At 37.8% G+C, this 24890-nt stretch overlaps 1 protein-coding gene across 1 annotated transcript; it reads right to left on the bottom strand.

Moving 5' to 3' along the window:
* Window positions 1-1389: 1389 nt before the first annotated feature.
* C2H8orf88 (chromosome 2 C8orf88 homolog) lies at window positions 1390-24795 on the bottom strand. The gene is made up of 6 exons (XM_038128047.1): window positions 15483-24795; window positions 9589-13772; window positions 8655-8731; window positions 7204-7288; window positions 3608-3714; window positions 1390-1939 (listed from the first exon to the last, which is right to left on the bottom strand). Exons 2-6 carry the CDS (start codon window positions 9674-9676, stop codon window positions 1901-1903), a joined length of 396 nt encoding a protein of 131 aa, XP_037983975.1. The 5' UTR covers window positions 9677-13772; window positions 15483-24795; the 3' UTR covers window positions 1390-1900.
* Window positions 24796-24890: the final 95 nt, after the last annotated feature.

Here is a 24890-nt window from a genome sequence, read left to right on the forward strand (position 1 = left end):
TTAGTGCATGTGAGATACTGTAGAAGACACCAGCTGGTCTCCAGCTCCCAGCTGAGGATGATATGTGTTACCTATAGCTTGTCTGTCATTCATGCCAGGCCCATGCATCATGTGAGCTGGAATTTGAGGTGAGTCTTGGATGACACTAGATGCCTATCTTTAAGCAACTGAATCAAGCCCTTTGCCAATAAAGTTCATGAGGCCTTGGTTCTCCACACAAATGTGGATGTCAGAGAGGATACATGTACATTTGAATTTATGTGCCCAGATTACAGACACATTTCACCTTCATCTCTCTCACTCAGTGAAAGTGAATGCTTTTAACACCAAAGTCCAAGGCTTTCCTGTATTGACGTGATGCAGCTACCAATCTGTCCACTTTTAAAAGGGCACGGAAATTACCCTCACAAATGACATCAGTATAAGTTTAAAGGTTTCTAGTCTTAATCAAAGTAAATCTACTCATACTCCTGAACAACTGGCTGCTGTTTTGCCTATGCCAAGATGTCAGGTTACTGTATAGCATGGGTTTTTTTGTCCTACTGACCTACCAACAAAGGAAATAGTGACATGTGACACATATTCAGGGAAAATCCTTAAAAATGACATGGTTACATCCTTAAAAATGACATTAGGTCATTGTAACACCTTTGTATATATACTAGTAAACAAACACTTTGATGAATCATACACAAGACGTTTGAGAAGTTTCATTTAGGAGTTTTGAGAGCTACACACAGAAACTGTCTTTGACATATCTTGGGAAAAAAGATCCATATGACTCACTCTAAGAAACTCCCAGTGATTAAAAACTAACCAACAAAAATATTTATTTGCATCATTCAGGAAAAGAAATCTAGCGCCGATCCCATGCAACTTGACAGGTTTCTGCATTACTGCAATTGCCATTTAACACACCCTCATTTAGCTTTTGTTATCATTTGTGACAGAAGGTAAAAAATTGCCTGCAGTACCCAAATATTATTATATGTCTAAATACACATTTAGAAGTTAATTCTATTCATACAAGAAATTTATTATTGATGCCTGTCAACTGATAGATGCTTTCAGGAAGTACTTGAACTACTGCTTTTCACTTCAGTATTGGATACCATACTCAATAAGGGAAAAAGAGTTAAGTTTGCATTGGTACACCCATTTACCCATGTAAGACAGGATTAAAATCTGTCTTCTTCCTCATTTTTTCCTACTACTTTCACTTTTCAAAGTCAAGAACACTGGACAATTATTTACAAAGAACTTTAAGGAATGCAATGCATATGCAGGTCTCCTGTTCTGATGCAGTATGAGAGAAAACATCTCTTGTTAGTGAAATTATTAGTAATAAAAGACTTCATACCTTGAAAGAACGTATGTGTATCTAAAAGATATTAAAGAATATCTTGTGCCAAAATGAAGATTTCAAATTAAGAAGAAGCAAGTCAAGTTTTGTCAAAAAAAAACCAACCAAAAAACCCTCTCTACTACTAGAAGAGTAGATACCCTAAGACATCTGAGATTTGACACAGCCAGTACTTGTTGTTCCATCTTTACTTCTGAGGAAGGGAGTTGGGAGCAATCAAAAAGTCCAAGTATTTTAGAATTTATGGTCAGGCAAAATATCTGGCTACATAACACAAACAATTCAATGACAAAATTCTGCCACACCAATATGTAAAATTATTTATTTTCACTTTAATCATATTGCCATTTCAGGCATTACAAATTAAAGGTTTGTCTCTTAAAGCATTCAGGCAATTACAGGAAGAAACAGGCATTTTCAGAGGTTTCACAGGGTCGTACTTCCATCTGCAGGCACCCAAGTACCTTCAAAAATCTTGAAGACCTACATCAAATGTAGCTCCCTCACTGACAGACTTTGGATCTTCCAAACAACATGTCACTTCTTGCAGATGTCAATGAAAGGTTTGTTCTTTACCTGTAAGACAAACCAACCCTCAAATTACTTCCATTATAACACATCACTTAAAGTTTTCATTTCAGTCTGCTTGTAACTCTTTTCTACTCCACACACATTTCACAATTTGGAATTTTTTTTATTATAGCAAACAGTTCTATTTTCATTAATCATAGAGTCTTCATCTAAAATTTTCCTATTGTGTGTCAACACAGTAGTAACATCTGTTCAAATGCTGAACTATGTATTGGTAGCCCTGATCCCCACATCTCCAAAAAAACCCAGTGTCCTTTAGGACAAATGCAGTCCACAGTCCACCAACTGTAACAACTGCATCTCCCTTCTACGAGTCATTCTAGGAAGTTTTCTTCATCTGACAATACAACTTTTACTCATAAATGGGCACATACTTCAGCAATGGCTTTAAAAATTCAGAACTAGGAAAGTCTTAGACAGGCATGAACTGTCTGAATACTCAGTCCAGCAGCAAACTGCTGAAAACCACCTGCTCCAAAATACAAGCTCACTGACACTGTAGGATTGTGTTTGTCATTAGAAATTTATTTGCAGGCCATCTTCTGCCACTTTTAAGCATCATTCATTTGATTTACACATGCATCTCATCAATTCCTCTGGTTTCTGTGCAGAAAAACAGATTACATGCTCAACCAATAGGCTGGAATTTTGGCTGAACAAGGTGATCTCACTGATTTCCATATAGGGACCCTCCTTTTTCCTAGGAATGTAAACATCTACAAGCATACAGATTATCAAAATTTGCCACTCTTAGAAACCCAGGTGGTGGGAGAGGGGGGAAAGTTAGGAAATTAAAGAGCTGTGACTTCCAAATCTGAAAGCAGGTTCTCAAACAAACAAAGCTTTCATCTTGAGGGTAAATAGAAAGATATAAAAAGTAAGATCAGGGAAAGGTGATCATGGTCATATATTAGTTAATTTTTTTTTTCAAAGGACAGAAATTTTTTAAGTTTAAAAATGCCTCCAAATGTGGCCAACACAGTAATCATGTGGACATGCTTTTCCATAATAGGAATCCTATTTCTAGCAGAACTACATCTAAGTGGTCTCAAAAGCAACCTAGTATGTAGCCTAATTTGATATGATGCTTACACAGAAGATTTTCCCACACTTTGGGTCCAGAATGTGATCCAGTAGATGTTTTTTCCAAGCATATGAAGTTTTTGAGGATTATTTCATCACAAACATTGAAGTAGCACACATGGATATCCCTTCACATTCATCATTCATTTCTATTAATTTCTCCCCAAAACCAAAGACCAAAGATAATAATACAAACTGCATTGAGCTCAATAATGGTTTTGTGGTGACACTGATGCATGAACAACTTAAACAGTGGATTAAGATTTTTATCAAGCTGGAAATTTATCAAGATTGTTCTCTTTTATTTTGAAAACATGGAAACATATCTGATATTTTTCCTGAAAACAAATTTAAACCCCCTTTCCTTTATATGGTAATACCCAGGGTAAGATGTCAAGTATCAACTGGAGAAGTTACATATGAAAGTTGTCATGAATTGCTCAATCTGTCCTTTGAAGGTTTAACCAATTTTGCAGGCCATTTTGAAGGAAAACATTTCCTGTCAAATGGTTTATCAAAACTTCCATGAATGATTTTATAACTTCACTTACCACAGAAGAATGCACTTACTGGCTTTTCAAGTACAATTGGGTGATCAGGAAGAAACTCTGGTTTCTTCTGAGAGAGAGAAACATTTGAAAGCTTCAGAAGGAAATCTCTGCTGTATTGGATCCTCTCTGTGAATATACAAAATCACTAAGTTCAACATTCTTGTTTAAGGGATTCAGATTGGAAATTTAGAAAAATTATTTGGTAACTTATAGAACAGTAGAAATGCTACACATGAAATATAAAAATCAAGTTTTTAAAGCAGAAGTAATTTAGGTCTTATCTTGCATCAGGAAATTCTGAAATAAATTACAGAGCATTTCACTTTAACTGTATCAAACTGACACAGTAAATAAACACAAAAGAAGAAAAAAAGTGAATCCAACCTTACAACAGATAGACTCCCTGTATCTTGTCATAATTAGCAGAAACACCACAAACTCATCTTGAAACCCACAAGAAAATCTGTTTATAACTCACTCCAAAGTGGAACCTATTTCTAAGTGACAGATAACAAAAACAGGGTGTCTCTTTTCTTGGAGCTAAGAGTTAATGAGTAAGTTAAATGTCTTTCAACATCTAAAAGTAATGACAAGATCTGCTGCATGTAAAATGGCCATCAGATTAACAGCAGTGAAATACTTTTGAAGGATTATGTTGGATCAACAAGTGTCAGAGCCCTTGTTCAGAACATGTAGGTTTCTCATTCAAGTTTATAGCACTATGTCTACTATAGCATAGCTTTGCATCCAGTATATCTAGCAATGTCTGTACTTAAGCTGATATTATCAAACAAGAGCAGAAACAAGAGGAAAGGAATTAGGCAAACAAGGAAGAAACCTTATCTCTGGTCCTTGATGACAAAGAAGCATATTGCTTTAGAAATTATGGGCTTCCTGCAAGATTGTTACACTGTCACCTGTTGATGGACAACAGCTTTTGCTTCTCAGACTGTAGGATGTTGAAAGAGAGAAGCTGATATCAACAACGACACAAATTTTTTCCTGCCTTTGAGCACAAACAATGCAGTAACTGGTGAACCTAAGGGAGGGCATGTGGGTAACTTCAAAAGAAAACAGTTTAAAGAATATGAGCATGCTTGAAAATTATGTCTTGTTTTTACCTCCCTTTGATTAAAAACCTATGAAGATGATGACTTCTGTAAGGCCTTCAACACAGCCCCCACAACATCCTTCTCTCTAAATTGGAGAGATGTGGATTAGATTGGGGGACTGTTCACTGGATGAGGAACTGGGTGGATAGTTACATCTGATCTCATGTTGGAACAAGTGCAGAGTCCCTAAGATGATCACAGGGTTGGAACACCTCTCCTATAAAGACAGGCTTAGATAGTTGGAGATGTTCAGCCCGGAGAAGTCCCTTGGGATACTTTGGGGCAGCCTTCCAGTACCTAATGTGGGCCTACAAGAAGGCTACAGAGGGACATTTTAGAGGCATGTAGTGAGAGGAAAAGGGAGAATGGCCTTAAGCTGAAGGACAGTAGGTTTAGATTAGATAGGAGAACAAAATTCTTTACTGTGAGGATAATGAGGCACTGGAAAAGGCTTCACAGAGAAGTTATGGATGCCCCATCCCTGGCAGTGTTCATCATCATGCTGGGGCTTTGAGTAACACGGTCTAGTGGCAGGTGTCCCTGCTCATAGCAGGGGGTTCGGACTTGATTGATGACTTTTTAGTCCCCTATAACCCAAACCATCCTATGATCCAAAGAGCAGTGGTCATGTCTGGATGTAGATCAGTGAGTAATGAATGGTATCCCTCGGGGTTTCATATTTGGACCAATACTATTGAGTATCTTCATAAACGACAGACAGTGGGATCAATGGCACCCTCAGCAAATTTGCAGGTAACACCAAGCTGAGTGGTGCAGTTGACACACCTGAGGGACAGGATACCATCCAGGGAGACCTGGAAAAGCTCAAGAAGTGGGCCCATGGAAACCCCATGCTGCACTTAAGAAATGCTGAGACAGATAATTAAAAGCACAGTACCACTGAAGAGATATCAAATGGAAATTATTATCTGGAACTTAAAGTACAGCTGAACATAAAGAGAGCTCTAGAAGAAATTTTACTGTGCTAGGAAAAAAAAAAAGAAGAAAACAAAAGACTTATTTGTTTGTAAGCAGGAGCTGAATAGTAGGACCTCTAAAGTTGTGTAACTTGGAAGGAAAAGATTACAACTATCAGCAAACAAACAAAAGCCCTTTGAAAAATAGTGTGAGAAAAAGTTTGACTGTGGAGAATTGTGGAGTAGACTCAGAGAGGCATCACAGAGCAATTAACCTCTGAAAATGATCCAAAGTGTCGGATTATACAAGAGACCAGGATCTGATGAGAAGCTCTTTAAATCTTGTAGAACAAAACAATCTCTACCCACCACAAGCAGACTCGATGACAAAGGATCAGAAAGAAACCACTGAACAGACAGAACTTGACAAGTCTGTCATCTAACTAGATCTAAAAACTAGAACCCTCTTCTATTTATCAAGATCAAAAATAGAAGAAATGAACCTGAGCTTTAAAGAAGATACATGGAAGACTAATTTTCAAGTCAGTAACACACAACAGAACCAAACTAATGCTCAAGAATCTGAGAGATGGTAACCTCAGGCTGACAAAAATACAAAAGCTTCATTAAAACCTAATAGAATTCTTTCAAATTTTGAGTATAAATAGCAAAAGAACAAACTACATCTTCAGAGATTATTTAAGGATTGGAAATTACAGATGGATGCCTGATTACAGGCAGACACAGACAAACTAAATTGTCTCAATAAACTGGTGACCTAACCTGGGTCACTGATGCAGTTTCTGTGACACATTTAAGAATGAAGAATTAGGTAGGAAGCAGGGCAGGGAAGTACTGTGAGAATGCATTTGAAATCTGAGATTATCCCTTAATGAAAAAAAAAGGAGCAAAATTTTGACTTGGTTAAACTACCATTTCTCTGTGAGTACAGTGGTAGGCAGTACAGAGAGAAATCATAAGGAGCAAACCTTAAGGACAGTACTGACACAGAAACATAGTCCAGGATTATTCATTAAAAAATTAATTCATATCTAACCACCCAAATGCTATTATTTGAGACCCACTGTAGGAAGAGCAGAACAAGGAAGCCAAAATGCTGAGTTCTTAACTTGATTACATTCAACAGTCTGTATGCCACAAGTGAGCCCTGCAACAGGCTAAAGGATGCAACTCAAATCTGTATTTCTACACACACAAGCAATCTATACAAACCCAGGATTTAGTGTGAAGAATTTTTTTTTATGTTTGGGGTCTGTTTTTTTCAGGGGGTTGGCTGCAGTTATTCATTTGTTTGTTTTGTTGGGTTTGTTTGGGTTTTTTTTAAGAGTTATATCCCTATATGCAAGCAGCTCTACCAGTGGAAGTTTTCTACCTCAGTTATGTGGAACTTTTACACCTCTTCTAGAGTGTTATGTGAAAAGCAGAAAAGTTTCATACTGCTCTCCAAACTATCAATTCACTGGCTGATCAGAAAAAAATAAAGTGCGGCCCACGTCACTTCAAAGTTCAGTTGTCCTCCATCCAGAAAATACAATCCTGACACAGCTCCACATGCAGTATTTTACCTTTTTTTTCTCCTGATTCATGTTGTTTTGGTTGACAGAGCATCATAGTTTGAGTTAAGATCTTCACTTCAGTCATTTCAGATGACTAAGACAGGAAGGAAAGTTATGAAGCTTATTTCCTTTAAGCATATTAAAACAAGGATACATGTTTCTTAGTTAAAAGTAACAGTTGTAGCACAGTTTAATTTGAACGTGTAGAATGTTACTCTGATTACATGCAATAAAGGGATAAGACAATACAGATGAACATATTTGAGAAATATTTTTTACACAGAATTTTACAGTGCTATTGCTAGTCTTTAAAAAGAACACATTCATCCCTTCCTTTTCTATTATCCCACCTAGAATGCAGCCACAGGCTGCTACATTTGGAAATAATAAAAGCAGGAAGGACTTTTCTTAAAGACCAAAGGATGGACTTGGATTCTTTCATTTAGCAAAAAGGAGATGGTCAAAAGTATTATTGAAAAGTCTTTTCCATATGCTACATTAAAGAAAAATTTTAAAAAATATATAAAGAATACAGCTATACCAATATCAAACAAAGGCAAAGTGCAGCTACACGTAGCAAAATACTGATGAAACTGAACATTACAGCACAGATGACCAGAGGCGTATTTAAAAGGGAGTAGTTTGTTCTCCTCAGTAATTACTGCTCAAGAGACAAGGGTAAGTGTTAATTTCCCTATGTCAGATCAAAGATAGGCTCCCAAGACCTTTACTTTTTTTTAAAGTTTTTTTGAAGTAAAAGGCAGCTTGCAGAAGCTTAATACAATAAAGGCCTACAGGATTACTAAAACTTATCTAAAATAATAAAAAAATAAAGTAAAAATTAAGGAACAGATATTTGCTCTCACAAAACCCCCCATCTATCAATACTCTGCAAAAACATTCAAATCAGAAACAACAGAAAGTCAAATTCAGACTATGAAACATGGAGCATTCCATTTGGAAACTTCAAACTTCATTTTCCAGCAAACAGCTACAACCAATTTCAAGTTTGAAAAACATATTTGTACCATGCTCAAAGTCAAGCACTTGTAGCAATAAAGCATAAAGTTTTATGATGTTTGCTATCTAAAATGAATTTGTACATGCTAACAACAAAAAAAAAATTCTAATTTTATTATTTACACATAATAAGTGAAGACAGAATACATGTACTCTAAGTTTAAAAGAGCTGACTTAAATTCAATGAAGACTAAAGAAATGCCACACAGATTTTTGTAAGAATCTTAAATTCCTAAGCTGCATTTTTCAGCTCTTAGTGCATGCAAATGCCAGAGAAAGGCATTCCTGAAACTCCTAATTCTTTTCAACAGTTCTGACACTGCTGGTTTAAAACATTCAGAGTCAAGGACACTCCAAGCTGGAAATAGTTTTCATTTGGTTACATAACAGCTCAGCTGACATCCAATTTATAAATAATTATATATTTCCTCAATACTCACCCAGTTAACCTTACTCTGCAAACATACTTCAGTGCTGCTGGGTAATTCAGTCCGAATGTTTAATGCAATGGCTGATGCTGGTGAGCATAAAACATAAAGAAAAAATAATTTCAATAGACACCACAGTATTATTTTGTGATACTTGCCCCAAGAACATTCTTTGCTGCACAGAGATTATACAGTCATTTATTCACATTTATTCACAACTTAGAAGCTCCACATCACCACAGGACCCCTGTTCCATTTCTTCCATAAAGTTTATACAGAGTAAAAATTTTATACAGAGTAAAGTGGCGTATAAAGACGCCACTTAGCTTCAGTCCACATCAGCACAGCCGATGACTTTTTGGCCACCAAAAATTTCTAACTTGACAATAACAACTGTAATACTGCAATATCTAGGCTTTAGTCTACAGAAATTTAAAATTTAAACCAAAATATTAATACCTGACATAAATACTGCATGATTTTTTTTTCTTAAAGTTTTTTGGGGTTTTTTGTTTTTGAATTTGTAGGAAAGCTAGATAAGAACAATGCAGTGCAGTATACTGTACCTGAGGCATCAGTACATCCAATAAAACCTAAATAATCTGTTAAATTATGTGTATTTTATGTTTTCAATAGTAGGATCAGCCACCCCAAGAAATCCAAATTTAGCAGAGAAGCCTGATCTAGCTTTCTGCAGCTACATTTCAGATGCCAAGCTAGAAGAGCAGTACCAAAGAGCTCTGCACAAATCTAACACAGTTTAAATTCAGGTTTCATCACAGAAATGATGTGCTAAGATCAACACAGAGCAAGGTATTTACTCACTGTAGTTTAATGAAGTAATTTAAAAACAAAACAAAACAAGACACCTTACTCATCCTTGTTACTTCCCAAAACATAACCCAAACTTTGGTAAAGTGAACTGCACCTTGGCCATGCTACTCACCTTGTTTAGAAGACAGTTGATGCACAGGTCGTGCTGGCTGAAGGGATTTACCAATAAACTTTTTTGCTTCTGTAACATTTTGAAACATCGCACTTCAAAAAAGCAGCTGAAATCATTAGCATTCAGTTTCACACATGGATGTTAAACAAGAAGAGCAATCTACCTACTCCTTGTTAGTTGCATTTGACAAGGCAATATTACATCTGGGCAGGAAAAAGCAGACAGGTCTGATGCATAAATTTTTTTAGATGCTTGAACAGGCTGGATAAAACTTGCATGAAGACAGAATCAGACACTTCTCTCATTTTTCCTTCCAATTGAGCTACCCTAGCTTCTTCTTAAGAAGATTCTTTCCCTGTATGTCTATGTACATGTTTGGAGAAAGGAGATGGGGACATGATGGAAATAAGGGAGATTCTAACATTTTAGTTCAATGGGTTTTTAATTAATTAGCATCAGCATTCCTCTTATTGATCTGTGGTTTGCACAGGAGCTCCTTACATACCTATGTAAACTTACTTGTTTTTTAATAGCTACTTTAGTTAAATTAGTACAGTTTTGTATCTTCCCACTCAGTTTAGCTACTACAGAAGCACCAAAAACTGCTAAGGTGGTGCTGGGCTGAAAAATCTCACACTTTAAGTAAGCAATCAGTTGGGAAATGTTCATTTGTAGTATCTGTATCTTAATGTATCTCCCTCTTATTCCCATCTCTTCTGTCAACTGGGAGATTTTATGATTTGAATGAATTTCAACTTTTTTTTTTTAGAGAAAAAGAATACCAGAAAGAGCAATCACCACAATACAAATGATACTGATTTTTTTTCCTCTAAGAAAGTTTACAAGACAAGGGAATAATTGTTATAATAAAAAAACCTCAAGAAATAATCATGACTGCAAGAGTTACAACTACATTATCCATTTTCAGTACAAAACACGAAAAGACAAGCTAGGCTATTAATACCATGCACAACTTTAGTTGGTCTTTGTGTTATAGGAAGAAAACTAAAAATCATCTGAGAATTTACTACATTATAATTTTTTGAACCCTTCTAACATAGTCAAATAACAATTTTCCAACATATGAAGTTGGAGCCCACCCAGGTCTAGAAACCAACTGTTTCATGGTTACTCTCTGAATTAGAACAACTTAACTAAAGCTAGGAAAAAAAATCTGGTTTGATTCTCTGATTTTCCGATCCGCTCATCTTAAAAAAGGAAGACTTAAAAGATGTAGTCAAAAGCAGAAATGAAAATTCCTACAGCTGAATTAACTAAGACTACACATATGGCTGACATATTTCATTTTACCCAAATTATGAATGCTTGTATAAATCACATTTATCCTAGACAGTGAATTTCCACAGAAAGCAATGCAGTAATAGTAATGCAGAAGAGTGAAAAAAACCCCACCAAACAGGCAAGTTTTCCTTCACGCCCTGATGACAATGATATGCATGCTTTTTAAAAACAGGAAAGCCTGTTGAAGAGGCTGCCTAGCTTCTATTATGCAGCACACCTCTATTTCTTCATAGTGTTCTGACGACAAAAACAAGTTGTGTGGCGACAGCAAAACAACATATTTTGCCGCTCTTCCCTCACCCTCCCTCAGGAGGACTCTAGAAAAGATCTCAACAAGTTATCTAACCCAACCTCCCCAATTAATAGAGTGTTCTTTCTGACCAGTGTCAAGGAAAGTGGAGAAGGAATCGTTTTAATAGCTGAGAAATAAACTGCTTCCATGAGAGACTACTGCAGTAGGGGCAGCATCCCAAGAATTGCCCCTTCCAAGGCCACACTGCTTCTCTGGGGACATTCCCATGGGAGACCTGCCCAGCAGAAGGGAAGCCTTGCGGCACCAGCAAAGAGGCAAGAAGCGGTCCTGGAGAGCCCGGGATTTTTTTTTAGTATCTTAATAAGCTGGACAGTGACAGCAGCCATCTTCCAAGAGCCCATCTCAAGTGTTCGGAAGGCTCTTTCCTAAACGCGTGAAGGGGATTTGACGCTATTTTCGTGGAAAAATCCCCACGAGTAACCGGAAGCTGACCGTTCCCCTCGCCCGAAATGGCACCGCACTGGGAGCCCCGCAAGGAAACAAACCCTCCTGTCGCCGCCCGGCCCCTCGCCCCCTGCCCAGCCCCCGTGCCCTCCTGTGGGCCGGGGGATGCCTAGCCCACCTCCAGCCGCCGGCAGCGCCCCTGCCCCGCGATGCCGCTGGCCGTGGTGCCGCTGAGCCCGCTCCGTCCCTCAGCGCGGCCGGGCGGGGCGGCCTTCGCGCGGCGGCTCGGCCGCGGCCGCGTGCCGGGCGGGGCCGTTCAACGTCGCGCCGCGGGCCGGGCGCGGCCGGGGCTCCGCGGGGCTGCGGTGCCGCTTCCCGCCGCTCCCCGCCGCTTTCCGCACCCCCTTGGGATTCAGGGCAGCGGGACACACCTCAGAGCTGTCCTTCGAGGCCCTGCCAAGCAGATGGACAGGCGAGCTGAGGTGCTGCTGCCCAGCTCCCTCAGGGGTTAGACCTGAGCGGGACTGGAGATATATAAAGGTGTCTCCTGCTCTGTCCCACAAACGGAATCATGTCCCGTCAGGGCCTTACGGTGGAAACTCGGAGAAATAAGTGACTTTTGAATACAACTGTGAGGCCTCTACAGCTAACCTCACGGAGAAAGAAAAGGGCAGTTTGCAGGCCTTGGAAAGCTGTCAGTGAATTGGAAAGCTGCCCTCATGGCATGGGGCAGGAGGGACAAGAGAACGGCCTCTGGCTTCTCAGTCACAGAAGTGATGGCATTCTGTGCGGTTTGGAAATTCAGAGTTTTTCTAATTTTTTGCTCACAACATATAATCGACAGTAGCAATGAACACACCCTGATAACTCCCAGAGAAGCGCACTAAAGTTCCCTGATGTTCATTTGCTGGACTTCACCTTACTTAGGTTTACAATAGTAGTTAAAAGTCCTTAAGTTTTTGCTGATTTTATTTAACATATGTATTTCATATCAACTACTAAAAACTCCAGAAGTCCAGAATAGGAAGGTAACACCAAGTACATAATCACACAAATAGCAAGTAATTAATAATTAATATCCAATGTTAAGGTTTATAGTCCTGGCTATTTTATAAAGACCGTTTTGTTGTTTCCATCAAGCATATTGGCTCTGCTTTGCTGAAGTCTCTGAATTTTATAAACTTAGGTATTCAGAGATGAAGCTGTCCCTGAAATAGTGGGTATGATATACAGATGTCACGCTCCTACAGTATTCTCTCCTAACACGTCATCTTCCAGTTGGTTTCCTGAACCATTCACGCATGATGTGATATCAGCCTTCTCTTTGCTGGTGCAGCAATCTGCATACTCACTAACTCATTTGCTGCTGTTTAAGGTCTGATTTAAAGTAATTTCTCCCAAGTGAATTAGTTTATACTCAGACATGTCCTGTTTCTTCTGACCCACCATCCATTCTCACAAGATCGTCATGTAAAACAGTTGCTCTCCTATTCTTATCAACCATTCCCTTAGCTACATAAGAACTAATTATAAATTATTAATGCGTAAGTGCCCATAAATATTAAATGTCTCTGGCTGTTACTCCAGAACTGTTACTGATGGGAAAGTCAATGGGGCAACTAAAATAAAGGTATGGTTTTTCATGGGGTTGTTGTGCTTTTTGAAAGAAGCGTGTCGGGTGCTGCAAACCAGATTTACACAAGATCGACGTTACCCTTCTTGACATATTGAAATGGTATCGCCTACACATGTAGCAATACGTATTCGTCCAGTATTTTTGCGTTATTTAAATATGCAAAGGATGAACTAAACAGTAAAAAATCTCCCATGTGTTTTTCATAAGGGCTATAAACTGGGTTGCTTCTGGGTTGTAACGCAAGGAGAAGGGGCAGGAACAAGAATACAGCGGGGGAAAAAAAAAAAAAAAAAAAAGGAGTGTGCCAGGTATTTTGCAAGCTTGTTGCTCTGGACGTGCTGGGAAGCCGGGAATATTCGGGCTGGTAATGGCAGTTTTGCGAGGCGCTGCCCATCCCAGCAGGAGCAGTTCTCACCTCGCCCGCTGCCGCCCGTGAGTTGGCAATGCCGGCGCGGCAGCGGGGCCGCTGGACTGCAGCCATCGCCCGCATCCCAGCAAGCTGCTCTTCTCTGCTGCTTCGCCCCTGCCGAGAGGGAATCGTGCCTCCCACTGCGGAAAGTGCAAAATACATTAGCTTATCAGTTGTCTCCCAGTTTGTCCGGTGCTGGCAATTACACTACTGAAAATTTCTATTCCGTTTGTTTAGTATTGTTTATGCTCTTAAATGATGATAATCTAGTGTCCTCTCAAATAGCTGATATATACAGTAATTAAATTGAAGGGCCAATGACAGGTCTAGCCAAGAGAGACTTATTATACGTTGCAAAATATAAATATTAAAGTTTTTTGTATGAACAAAATGTGTGAACAAAATGCTTATATGTAGGGAAAAAAAAACCACCCCAAAACCAACTGTTTTTTCTATTTCCCGAACCAATCAGGGAAATTATTTCTTTTTAACATACTGATTGTGCTCCGAAACAATCATTAATTTCAATAATTTCCCTGTGTGTAGATTGCAGAAAGTGACACAGTCACTCTTGTTCCCTGTACTAGATATGATTCAGGAAAGCAGAAAACATTTATTAAAGACAGTATCAATATTGCACGTGTAAAAATGAGCAATTGCACATCTAAACGAGCGTGTAATTGTAATTGCATGTGATCTTAGGTTTGTAATGGATGGCACTTAACAGCAAAGTAACGGCTTTGTGCTGAAATGAAAGGACTCTTGGGTCAGCCTGAGGGCACACTTGTAGCTGCAAGTTTAAAAAGCCATTTTCAGTGTAATTTGATACTCAGTTCTGCAGCCAAATGTAATCATATTTGCATATGTAATTGTAATTTATTTAGTAGTACTTTTTTGGGATACTTTTTTTTTTCTTAAAGCCACTTTCAAGATAATTTCATCACAAAGCAAAAAAAAAAAAAAAAAAAAAAAAAAAAAAAAAACCAAATAAAACACCAAACCAACCCTCCCCCCAAACCATTATTTCCAACACTGTATGCTTTATTAAGTCAGTCAACAGAGCAAACACCAAGAGACAAGAATGTGTATGTAAATATATATACGCACACACAGAATATTACAGTACTATTTTTGTGAAGTGGCTACTTTCAGCTAAACTAGTTTTTAAACTAGATTTGCCCTGCGGGGGTAGCCCAGGGAAAGAACAAAAAACTCTTCTACCCCGACTGTTCCTGAAATTGAGATACTTAATATATCGAGGTTCATCTTTCCATAGAGTTGAGAATTCAGAATATTAATCACAAGTGTTAATCTTGTGCTTTTTGACTACAGAAAGTGTTGAATTAAAATTGGGAAGCTATTACTGTATTTAGTAACTAGAGGAATGTTTATGATAAGCATATAGTACTATATACATATAAAATATCAAATATATTTTCTTCACATACAAAAATTCTCTAAAGTCTGTCAACTGTCACACTTCTCAAATTAGGATTCTGTATCTTCCTTTAAAATTAATTTTCTGGTAACATTAATTGTAACAGATTCTCAATATTTTTCTTTAAATTTCTGATTTCCTTAAATGTGCAGGAAAAAAATCTCAAAAACATGGGTCAAAAGCACTAAGTACCAAAGAATCCCTACATGACAGATAAAATTATTTTAGAAATAAAATATATATCTAAACTAAACATTCATTATTTTGGGGGAGGTCTGCCTTGTTCGTCTCTATCGCTGAGGATGGCAGTACTGAATTGCAGAGGTAAATTCCTGCACCTGAACATCCTGCACTCAGGATGCACTGAATATCTCAGTAACTGCAGACACTCAACATCAGCGTTTCAACTGACCTTACTTTGTAGGCTCTGAAAGCACGTCCTGCTTCTTGAAAGGGATCCCAGAAGCCACAGGCAGGAGGATTAAAGGGTAGAAAGGCCCATGAAACGTGTAGGATCTGCTGTGTCACAGAGCAGCTGGGCAGCAGGGTGGGTGCTTACTGCCTGGACCAGCGCTGGCACTGCACCTTTATCAGAGTTGCCCTTTTGTTTTGATACACAGAACGGTGTCTCTGCTGAAGAATTGGAGAGCAAAACTCAGACGCAGAGCTTGAGTTTGCTATGTGATTGCATTGGATAGTGGAAAAAGATGCCATGGGACAGCTGATGCCTAGAGAAGGAAAACTGATAGACTGCAGCTAATAGCTTGACAAACTTACTCTGTATATAAAGGAGGGTACTAGCGAGTATCAAGGTATCTGCTGTTTGCTTTTTTTTTTTTTTCAGTAACAAAATGATAAGGTAAAGAAGCTAGGAAAGATTTGTGGTTCTGCTTAGGATCAACCAATAAAAATTAAACTATCAATCATTATTTATGACAAAGTTTTACCATCTATGTCTGTATGTCTACAACATATGCTAACATTATGCTAACATAATCTACTATACATGCTTAGTTGTAGATACATGAAACAAATAAAACAAAAGACAAAAAAAATCCCCACATACAGTTCTCTTGTGTGGTTTTAGATATTCACAGGGAAAAGAGACTCACACATTTAATAACTAACAATATTACTATCAGAGTTCATTTTGCTTTGGGAGAACAGAAATCACAGATTAATAAATTTAGTGAAAGTTTTGCACTTTTTTCCTGGGCCAGAATTTCACCCATTATTTGTATAGATTCCTTTACTCTGCATTCTTGCACCTGATGCATCAATCATAGCTGAATTACAAGACCTTTTATATGCTGGAGATAGATAGTCTCCAAATTAAAAAAAAATAATCTTCAAGAGAAATCAGCTCATGCTTCAATGCAATGAAGAATTCTGCTTTCCATTATTTCAGTCATGGGACTTGGGTTTAGTTTTTAGACTGAGATTGTTGTCATAGCTTTTAATACCACGAGTGACTATAAAGTCATTAATAAGACATTGTTACCTTTAGATTCAGACTCAATCAGTATGATTCAGCAAATGGCACCAAAACCTGTACTGATAAATAAAGATGCAGTAGAATGTGGACAGAATAATCAGGACCAAGAGTGTAACAGAAAAAAAAAAGACCAAAGTTTGGAATGTGACATAAGGAAACGTATTAACTGCGCAAAAGAGTAGCGATTATAAAAAATACACACATTAAAACTATGCATTCTTGCTTCTTTGGATTGAGATAATTGTTCGTGTCATAGCTGTGACATGGTCATCAAAATTGTTGACAATTTTAGTTTACATGCCAAATAGGAAATATAATTTCAAGTTAATACAACTGTTGTGTGTTCAGATGTATGTTATTTACATGAGATAAAGACTGACCTAACTGAAAATCAATCCTTTGTAAATTAATCCACTTTTATACACCCTGAGAAATAATATTTGCTTTTTCACCTTGAAATATAGTGTAAAATGGCTAAATGCATATTGCTAACTATTGGAGTGGACTAATTATGACCTCATTTAGCTTTTGCTAGATGTGAGGTATGGCTGATTTACAAGGAATCAGAATAAAGTTCCTTACTTCTATCACTATTTAAATTATTTATTTACATGAGAAAGATTAATATTTCTATAGCTTTTAAGTTAGTACCTGCCTTACATCAGTTCACTGTTCTTCTACGCAGTGAATATCTAGTAGCCTGCAAAGATGAACTAATAAGACAGCAGCCAGTGTAACTTCAGTTGCATGTTTGATCTTTCTGCATTATGAAATACATTGTCTCCATTTCAGAAGAGGCAGGGGACGAGCATTAGTCTTGTCCTAAAACAGCTTGGAGCACACACCTACCCCCCGCACAGAGATAATCTGGCTGATGTGTGTGCTGTCTAAGACAGCGAGAATGTAAGAAAGAACAAAATGTTGTGCTTCACTTCACTGTGTGGAACTGTGATCTCTCGCCATGTGAACTAGCATGAAAGAACCAAGATAGAGAACAGAAGCAACATGAGAACTAGCAGCTCAGAGGAGTGCAGAACAAAGTCTAGCAAGTTTTGTCTGTCTGCTTAGCAGCTGCTTTTTCTCTGCCAGAAATGGCAGTTTCATAGACTCAGAGAAGTAACTCCTGCCTGTGCAGGGACTCCTTGTGATAGAAACTAATTGCCAGAAGCAGGAGAGCTCTGGCAACAGAACACTTGCACTGGGGTGCACTAAGGGAAAATGAGTGCATTGTGTGCCTTGGCTTGCCATTGCCTGCTGCAGAACACCCTGCTGAAAGAAGCCAGAAACTGCACACTTTATGCTCCAATGCACCCATCCTTACTCTCAGCTATCTAAGCTTGCCACTTCATTGTGGCAGTGGACCCATCAAATTTTGGCTGTTTGGTATCTCAGGACAGCAGGTTGTTCTGGCCAAGAAGGCGCTTTTTTCTCACCCAAATGCTTTTCGTTGTTTACTGGGTGTCTCTTAAACATTAAGGCAGGGAAAAAGCAAAGGTCACCAAAAAGCAAATGAGAAGAAGGAACAGCATCAAGTCAGAAACAAAAGAGTTGTTGATGTCATTAACCAAACATAGAAATAATTAGAAAAACCCAAGCACACAAACAAAAACACACACAAAAAAGCAAAATTACTACCTAAAATTTCTATTACTACCTAAAATTTTGTAACTGAAGCCCTGTAACTACCCCAGGAATTAAAATTAATTTGATTTTCTGAATATGCAGAAGTTTCTTTTTCTGTATAAGAACTGAAAAAAGTAATTCACTGCTTGTAAAATAAACAGTTGAAATCTTTGATGTTTGTGAGAATAAGCATGCATCATAGCCCCCAACTGGCAAAAACGAAAGGATTTTAACTTCATCTCATTGAAAATAAAAAGGAAATGTCAAAAAAATCAGATCAAGGTCTCATTTTTGTGTAGGAAATACTGTTTGTTGATTAGTCTGTGAGCATGAGCTTGCAGAGACATTTGGCCCCATAAGGCAGTTACAGGTGTTCCTGTGTTTTAATTAACAACTCTTACTTTCTAGGGCTTTAGAAGTATTACATTAATAATATGTCTTGGTCTGGAACAAATTCATACCAGAACATCATGTCTATCTATTTTTTATTATTCTACCACAGCTTATACTAGACCTTTTTTGAAAATATATTTTTATGGAGCTTTAATCTGGATTTAGTGTTTATCATATGAGTGTAGTGAAAGAAATGTGCAAAAAATTGTTTGCTTATATAAACTGTGTAAGTAAAAATACATTTTCCCTCCAACTTTGTAAATATAAAAAACTATTTTTAAACAAGTATTAAACAAGAACTACCAATCAAACCCAGCCTTTATGAAAAAAACCTGTACTTTTCTAGAGTAATCTTTCAAGTAACATTTTATTTGCAACTTAATCAACAAATTTAACCCATTTTGAGATTTAGTTTTTAATCCAAAGGTTTTAATTAGCACAAGAGCATTTAGGAAGTTGAGATTTTGAGGGAGTCTTCTCAGCCATTCTTCAGAGAAGTCTATCACTAGGATATCAGTTTCCATGAGGAATCACCATGTGAGCTGCTGTGACCCTCTCCACCTGTCCCACCTTCTCCACCCAGGAAAGTTAAAGAGGGCTGTTAGAATCCCACTGAACATTAGGCATGTGCTGCCCTGGATCAGGAATTTCTTCAGTCTTACCTCACCTCTGGAAAGTGACTTCAGGGACTCCACTGTGTTATCAGTCTCTCTGTCAGCAATACCTTATTTTGCAGGAGAAGTAATCCAAACTTGATGTCCTGAATCCAAGCAGTTGGCATTGTCGAAACTACATTCTATAGTTGAACTAAAAAGAAAATGTTCTATCACTCTAGTCAGTGTCAGAAAAAGAAATGGTAATATTCAGTGAAGCATATATTCCTCATCAATTTAGAAAGTATTGTAGAATTAAAGAATTACAGAGATTCCATAAATAATAATGGAATAGGAAACTTAGGGTTCAGTCAGCTCACATAAATATCCCATTAAATCAACTCACGCCAAGGCCTTCCTTCAAGCCAAGATTAGGATCTGCTGTTACTTGAAAATTCCATTCAAGTTTTCCAGCTCAGCCAGCCTGGGTGCTTACAAGTGTGAGAGCAAAAGCAGCTAATCCTGGTAGGGAAGTAAATGAAGGTTGGTCTCTTTCGCCAGGCAGCAACTGACAGAACCAGAGGACACAGTCTCAAGCTGCAGCAAGGGAAATATAGGTTGGAGATTAGGAAAAAGTTTTTTTACAGAAAAGGTGATAAAGTTCTAGAATGGTCTGCCTAGGGAGGTGGTGGAGTCACCATCCCTGGATGTGTTTAAGAAAAGACTGGATGTGGCACTGGGTGCCATGGTTTAGTTGAGGTGTTAGGGCATGGGTTGGATTCGATGATCTTGAAGGTCTCTTCCAACCTAGTCATTCTGTGAAATTCTGTGAATTCTGTGGAATTTTACAAATAAAACATTGGAATTGTAAAAAAAAATTATCATTATCTTCTTTCTCTCCCTACTGTCAGGAATCAGATCAGTATTAGCAACACTTAATGCTGTATTAAAATACATGAGCTGCTGTGGGCATAAAAAGATTCTGCATTGTGTGATGGAAGCACTGTCCTGTTCCTGTCACTGTAGCAAGGGCTGGCTGCTGTGACAGCCAGGCTGCTTCCCTGCAGTAGAGAAGGGCAGGGTCCCACCCCAGCAATGCCTCAGTGCCTGGGTGTGACAAAAATTGCTGTCCCCACGTGCAGCCATGCATCAGAGTGAGCTCTCCACACTCCTGACCCGCTCTGTTTTCTTATGCTAAAGCATGGGAAAAGTCAATAGTTTTCAAGCTTTCACTTTGGAGTTCTAAAAACAAACAAACAAATTTTTTCCAATCCAATTGCACTATTTTTTTTAGTTTTAAACTCAATTGAAACAGAAGGGCTACAGAGTGGAGTTGTTCTGTATTAATGACATTAGCTTAAAATCACTGTATTTAACAGATTTTGTTTTCTGGTTTCTACTTTAAAACAAAGATGAAGAAAAAAGGTTTATTCTCACACACAGGTGAAAATTTTCCTGAGTCTTATAACCTAGCCATATTTCAGAGATCACTTTGCAGGAGAGTTAAAATCACCAACTGATCCTACCAAACTGCTCCAAAGCAGGGTGCAGGCGTAGCTGGAATTGTATAGAGCTATGTGGTTTTATTTAAGCATAAAGTTTTTCCCTGTTCACATTCCTGGCAAAACAGTACTATTTGAACAGAAACTGCACAGAAAAATATGTGAAACTTTTGGGATGGAAAATTTTTGATCTAAAAGATTAATATTTGACATTATAAACATTAAAGCACAGCTATAGCTCAGGTTTTAAAGCACCCTTCCTAGTTCATTGACCTGTCCATCAAAATAACTATAGTGTGCATTTATGCTAAAAGGAATACAAAGTATTGTTTTCTTAGTCCTAAATAAGAAAGGTGCACAAACTACAAATAACACTATAGATTTTTTTAGCCCACTTCCACACTGATTAGAGTGAGCTCAGTAATTTTTGATGGGGAAAAAAAAAATAAACAGTGAATGCCAGTTTGTCAGACTCAGATTTCTGAAGGGGAGACTCCTTGGGTGCCTGCATTTTCAATGAAATACAGCCAGAGGAATCCTGTGAAAATTTCTTCTGTCTGCTGGTTCATGTGGTTGGTGGCTGTTTGGGGCTCCTTGCCCTACAGCTTGCTCAGGGCATAGGGCTCCAAGCTTGCAGAGCTTCTTGGAAGTTGTGTTATACCTTTCAAATTACTGTTGATCAGAAATTCTGTATTGAAGATTAACATCTTCAAGGTACTCTATGTTTTATCTCTCTAATATAGTTGGAAATGATATTCAGTATGTTGTTAAAGCATTCCTTAAACAGGCAAGAATTTGGTATACTTCATAAGTTTAACTTGAGTAACTGGCAGATAAAACACAGTGGTATCAGTTACAGATAGAAAATTTTAAAATATACAAATAAAAATATCATAAACAAAATTTACATTTACAAAATTGAAGAAGACCCAATATACTCCAATAACACTACACAGACAAATAATATAAAATTCTCCACCTACTTCCTATCTAGGCAACTTTGCTAATTTTCTTAACAAATTGAAAGCATGGCAAGAAAGATATTACTCATGGGTAAGAGACTTCATGAATAGACAATGAAAATGTAAAGATTGCTTTGGAAATACTGACAATTGACTCTGATCCTTCTGTGAACACAATATGCTGTATGCCATTTGGCCTGTCCACCAAATTTGAAAAATTGAAGAAAAAAAAAAAAAAAGCAGCATGCCCTCAGAGGTGTTTCCATACCTCAGTCTCCAATTCCCTTCTCCAAATATTTGGGGTGGTTTTAGACATTAAGCAATGCATATAAATCTAAGGAAGCTGGAACTATAACCATGTCATTACAAATTTATATAAATTCATGCAAAAGAGCTCCTATTAAATTTACTTTGAAATAAACGGTTGTTTCCCCATTACACAATATGTTGTTACTGGATAAAATACTAATATGCAACTGTCTTTGTGACCCTATGCATCTCATCCAGCTTTATCTTTTAGCCACTGCTTACAAGTGTTCCCTGAGCCACTTGACAATCAATTTAATAAGTCATTGCAATGACATACAGCTTGTCATCTGGATTAATTTCCAATCCATAGTCATATCTGTTGCTTTTGCTCACAAGATTTAGATGAGCACACTTCTTTCAAATGAGCTGTTAAAAAGAACCATAAAATCCACTACACAGGTCTGTTAATGTCATGTCCTCTTTCTTTTTTTCCCCCAAAAAGCAGCCAACATGAACAACTACAAATGAATATTAAAGCAGAGGAGGTGATACAGGGATACCTCTCTGGTAGACTCCCCCAGATTCCAATGAAGTGTAACACGATGAGTTGCTAGCTAATCAAGCTAACAAGTACCTTTATTGTTCTAAAATAAAAACCCTTTTGTGGCTAAAGCTGTAGGAAACTGAGCCTAGAGATATTCCTCTCTTGTTGGCTCAAATATCCATAACAAAAATCTTGCAAATAACTTTAATCAGATTAAGTTCCTCTCTCCTCTCTCCTTCAAGACTTTCATCTAGCCTTTTGCTCCTCCACCTTCATGCAATATGCTGCAGGTCGACAGCATCAGTGAAATCACAGAAAAAAATCTGAATTAAGGAGGCACTTTCAAAGTTATTTTCAAGCAGGATATTGTCCTACAGCAATGTGTGTACAGTGCAGTTGCTCATACTCCTCCAGTACAACTCTGCTGCTAAATCCTGGGATTGGGATAGGCACAGCTGGAAGGCTGAGGAATGGGGACAATTTCATCTGGCTACTGAGACAAACATTGTAACTCCTCTGTAAAGAGTCTAATTTTATGTATGAAGGGGAATTTAATACAATGAGAGTCCAGCTTTCAAATACTATACATTCTATGAAATATTATGGTTAGAATTTTTTATTTCAAGTAATTTAGTGATACTTATTTCTCCAACACTGATCTATTTTTCCACAACAGATTTTTTGAAAGGGAAAGTTCAGTTCCTGGCACTGTTAATCCAAGTCACACAGGGAATTAAGTAGGAAAACAGGATGAATTAATATAATGCAGTCACTCAACTTGCTTTCAGTTTCTAACAGCTGGAATTATAACAGATAAACAGCATACAAACTTGACAAAGTATTAAGTATTTCCAAAAAGCTGGTATACGTGGCTTGCCACATCTTTGCAGTTTGATAATCACTATATCTGAATAATTTTACTGATGGGTTTCTCAAGGTTGCTCAGAACAACATTTCCAAGATATTTTCAGAGTGCATACTTCATTCAGTGTGGAATTTTCTTCCTGTTGCAAAAGGCAGTGAGACAGATCTAGCATGATAAATCATCTTGCTGCTACTCACCTATTTATTATTCAAGGCCTTAAAGTTAGTTACAAAGATTTTCTAGAACTTCATATGAGGCTGCTGCCCTGGCATTCCCTCTGTTTATAAAGACATACAATGAAAGACAATATCCATTTCTCAGCAGTAACCACTAATGACTCCACAGCTGCTCCAGCATCTTCTCCAAGCACTTCATGCTGAATTTCTTATAAGACTGGTCTGAAAGATTTAGCTTCTTTCAACATGCTTGTGACAAAGATCTCCTAATAACCAAATTTTCAGAAACATTACCCTCTTGGCCTCATAAGACAACATATTGACATGTATGGTGGGTATAAATAAAATCAGTAAAAGACTTATTAATCAGTAGGTTTATAATTAAAAAAATAAACACAGTTTAAGATCTGAAGTATTTCCTAGCCAAGGACTGACAGTTTGTATAAAAGCTCTGGTGGAAAGGAGTGGAAGAAGAGCAGGGAAGGGGGGAACTAAAACCTCAAAGGACATAAGTACTTCATCCTGAATTTGAATAAGTCCTTCCCATATCTAACAAAAAAACATTACCTTAAGGAAAAGATTATGAACAAAAACAATGAGTGATTATAAACCCTGAAACCTGCTCTAGTGGTCTGTATGCACAGGATAGGATTTTTTTTTTTTAATTTTAAGTTCAGAGAAGTTTATTGGATTGATATGTAGCTCGAAGATCACGACTCTCTACAAACAAGTCCGCTTCACAAATAGCCACATCCATTGGAGTCCCTCCAAGTCCCATCGGATTCTACCATTACATTTCTTAGCTGGTAAGAGTATCACAATTCTATGTACCAGCAGTGGTTGAAATGTAATGACATTTTACAGGAATAACTACCCTGTTTTACTTTGCAAAAGGAAGTAGCAGCAAACATTGCGCTAGTACCCTGATCCAGACAAAAGTAAGTTGCTTTGTCCATCCCTTCTGCTGAAAAAGGTTGATAAGAAAAAGAAGAAACACAAGACGGGAAATAAAGTACAGCTTAACACAAGGGAAAAAAGTACTAATTACTTTGATTCATTAAAGTAACTCATAGCCAGCCCCCTCCCATTCCCACTGCCACCCTCACTGAAGTTACAAAAGCAGTGGATGATTTTCTGTGAAATAAACTAGGTTAGGGCTGTACAATGTGGAGTGCAGGCAGTATTTTGAAACACCAAGTACCAGGAAAGAGTATTCATAGAAAATAGAATCCAAACAGTGAAACAGTGGTTTCATCCCTTATTTACGTCCTCACTCTTCCTAAAACATCAGGATAATTGCAATTTATTATTGCTACCTTATATTCCTGAGGTTACCATTTGGCAAAAATGCAGAGCTCACCTTCCGCACACAATACCTTTGTGGTTCCTGTATCATATTAGCCAATTCATCCACTTAC

The sequence above is a fragment of the Motacilla alba genome, chromosome 2 (genome assembly GCF_015832195.1).
Source record: "Motacilla alba alba isolate MOTALB_02 chromosome 2, Motacilla_alba_V1.0_pri, whole genome shotgun sequence".
NCBI lineage: Eukaryota > Metazoa > Chordata > Aves > Passeriformes > Motacillidae > Motacilla > Motacilla alba.

Excerpts from the sequence above, each read along its gene's own strand:
- C2H8orf88 (XM_038128047.1), bottom strand. The coding sequence starts at position 9,676 with ATGTTTCAAAATGTTACAGAAGCAAAAAAGTTTATTGGTAAATCCCTT. Across the intron at positions 7,289-8,654 it reads TGCAGAGTAAGGTTAACTGG|TCATCTGAAATGACTGAAGT; the intron begins GTGAGTATTGAG and ends TTCCTGTCTTAG. Across the intron at positions 3,715-7,203 it reads TGAATCAGGAGAAAAAAAAG|AGAGGATCCAATACAGCAGA; the intron begins GTAAAATACTGC and ends GTATATTCACAG.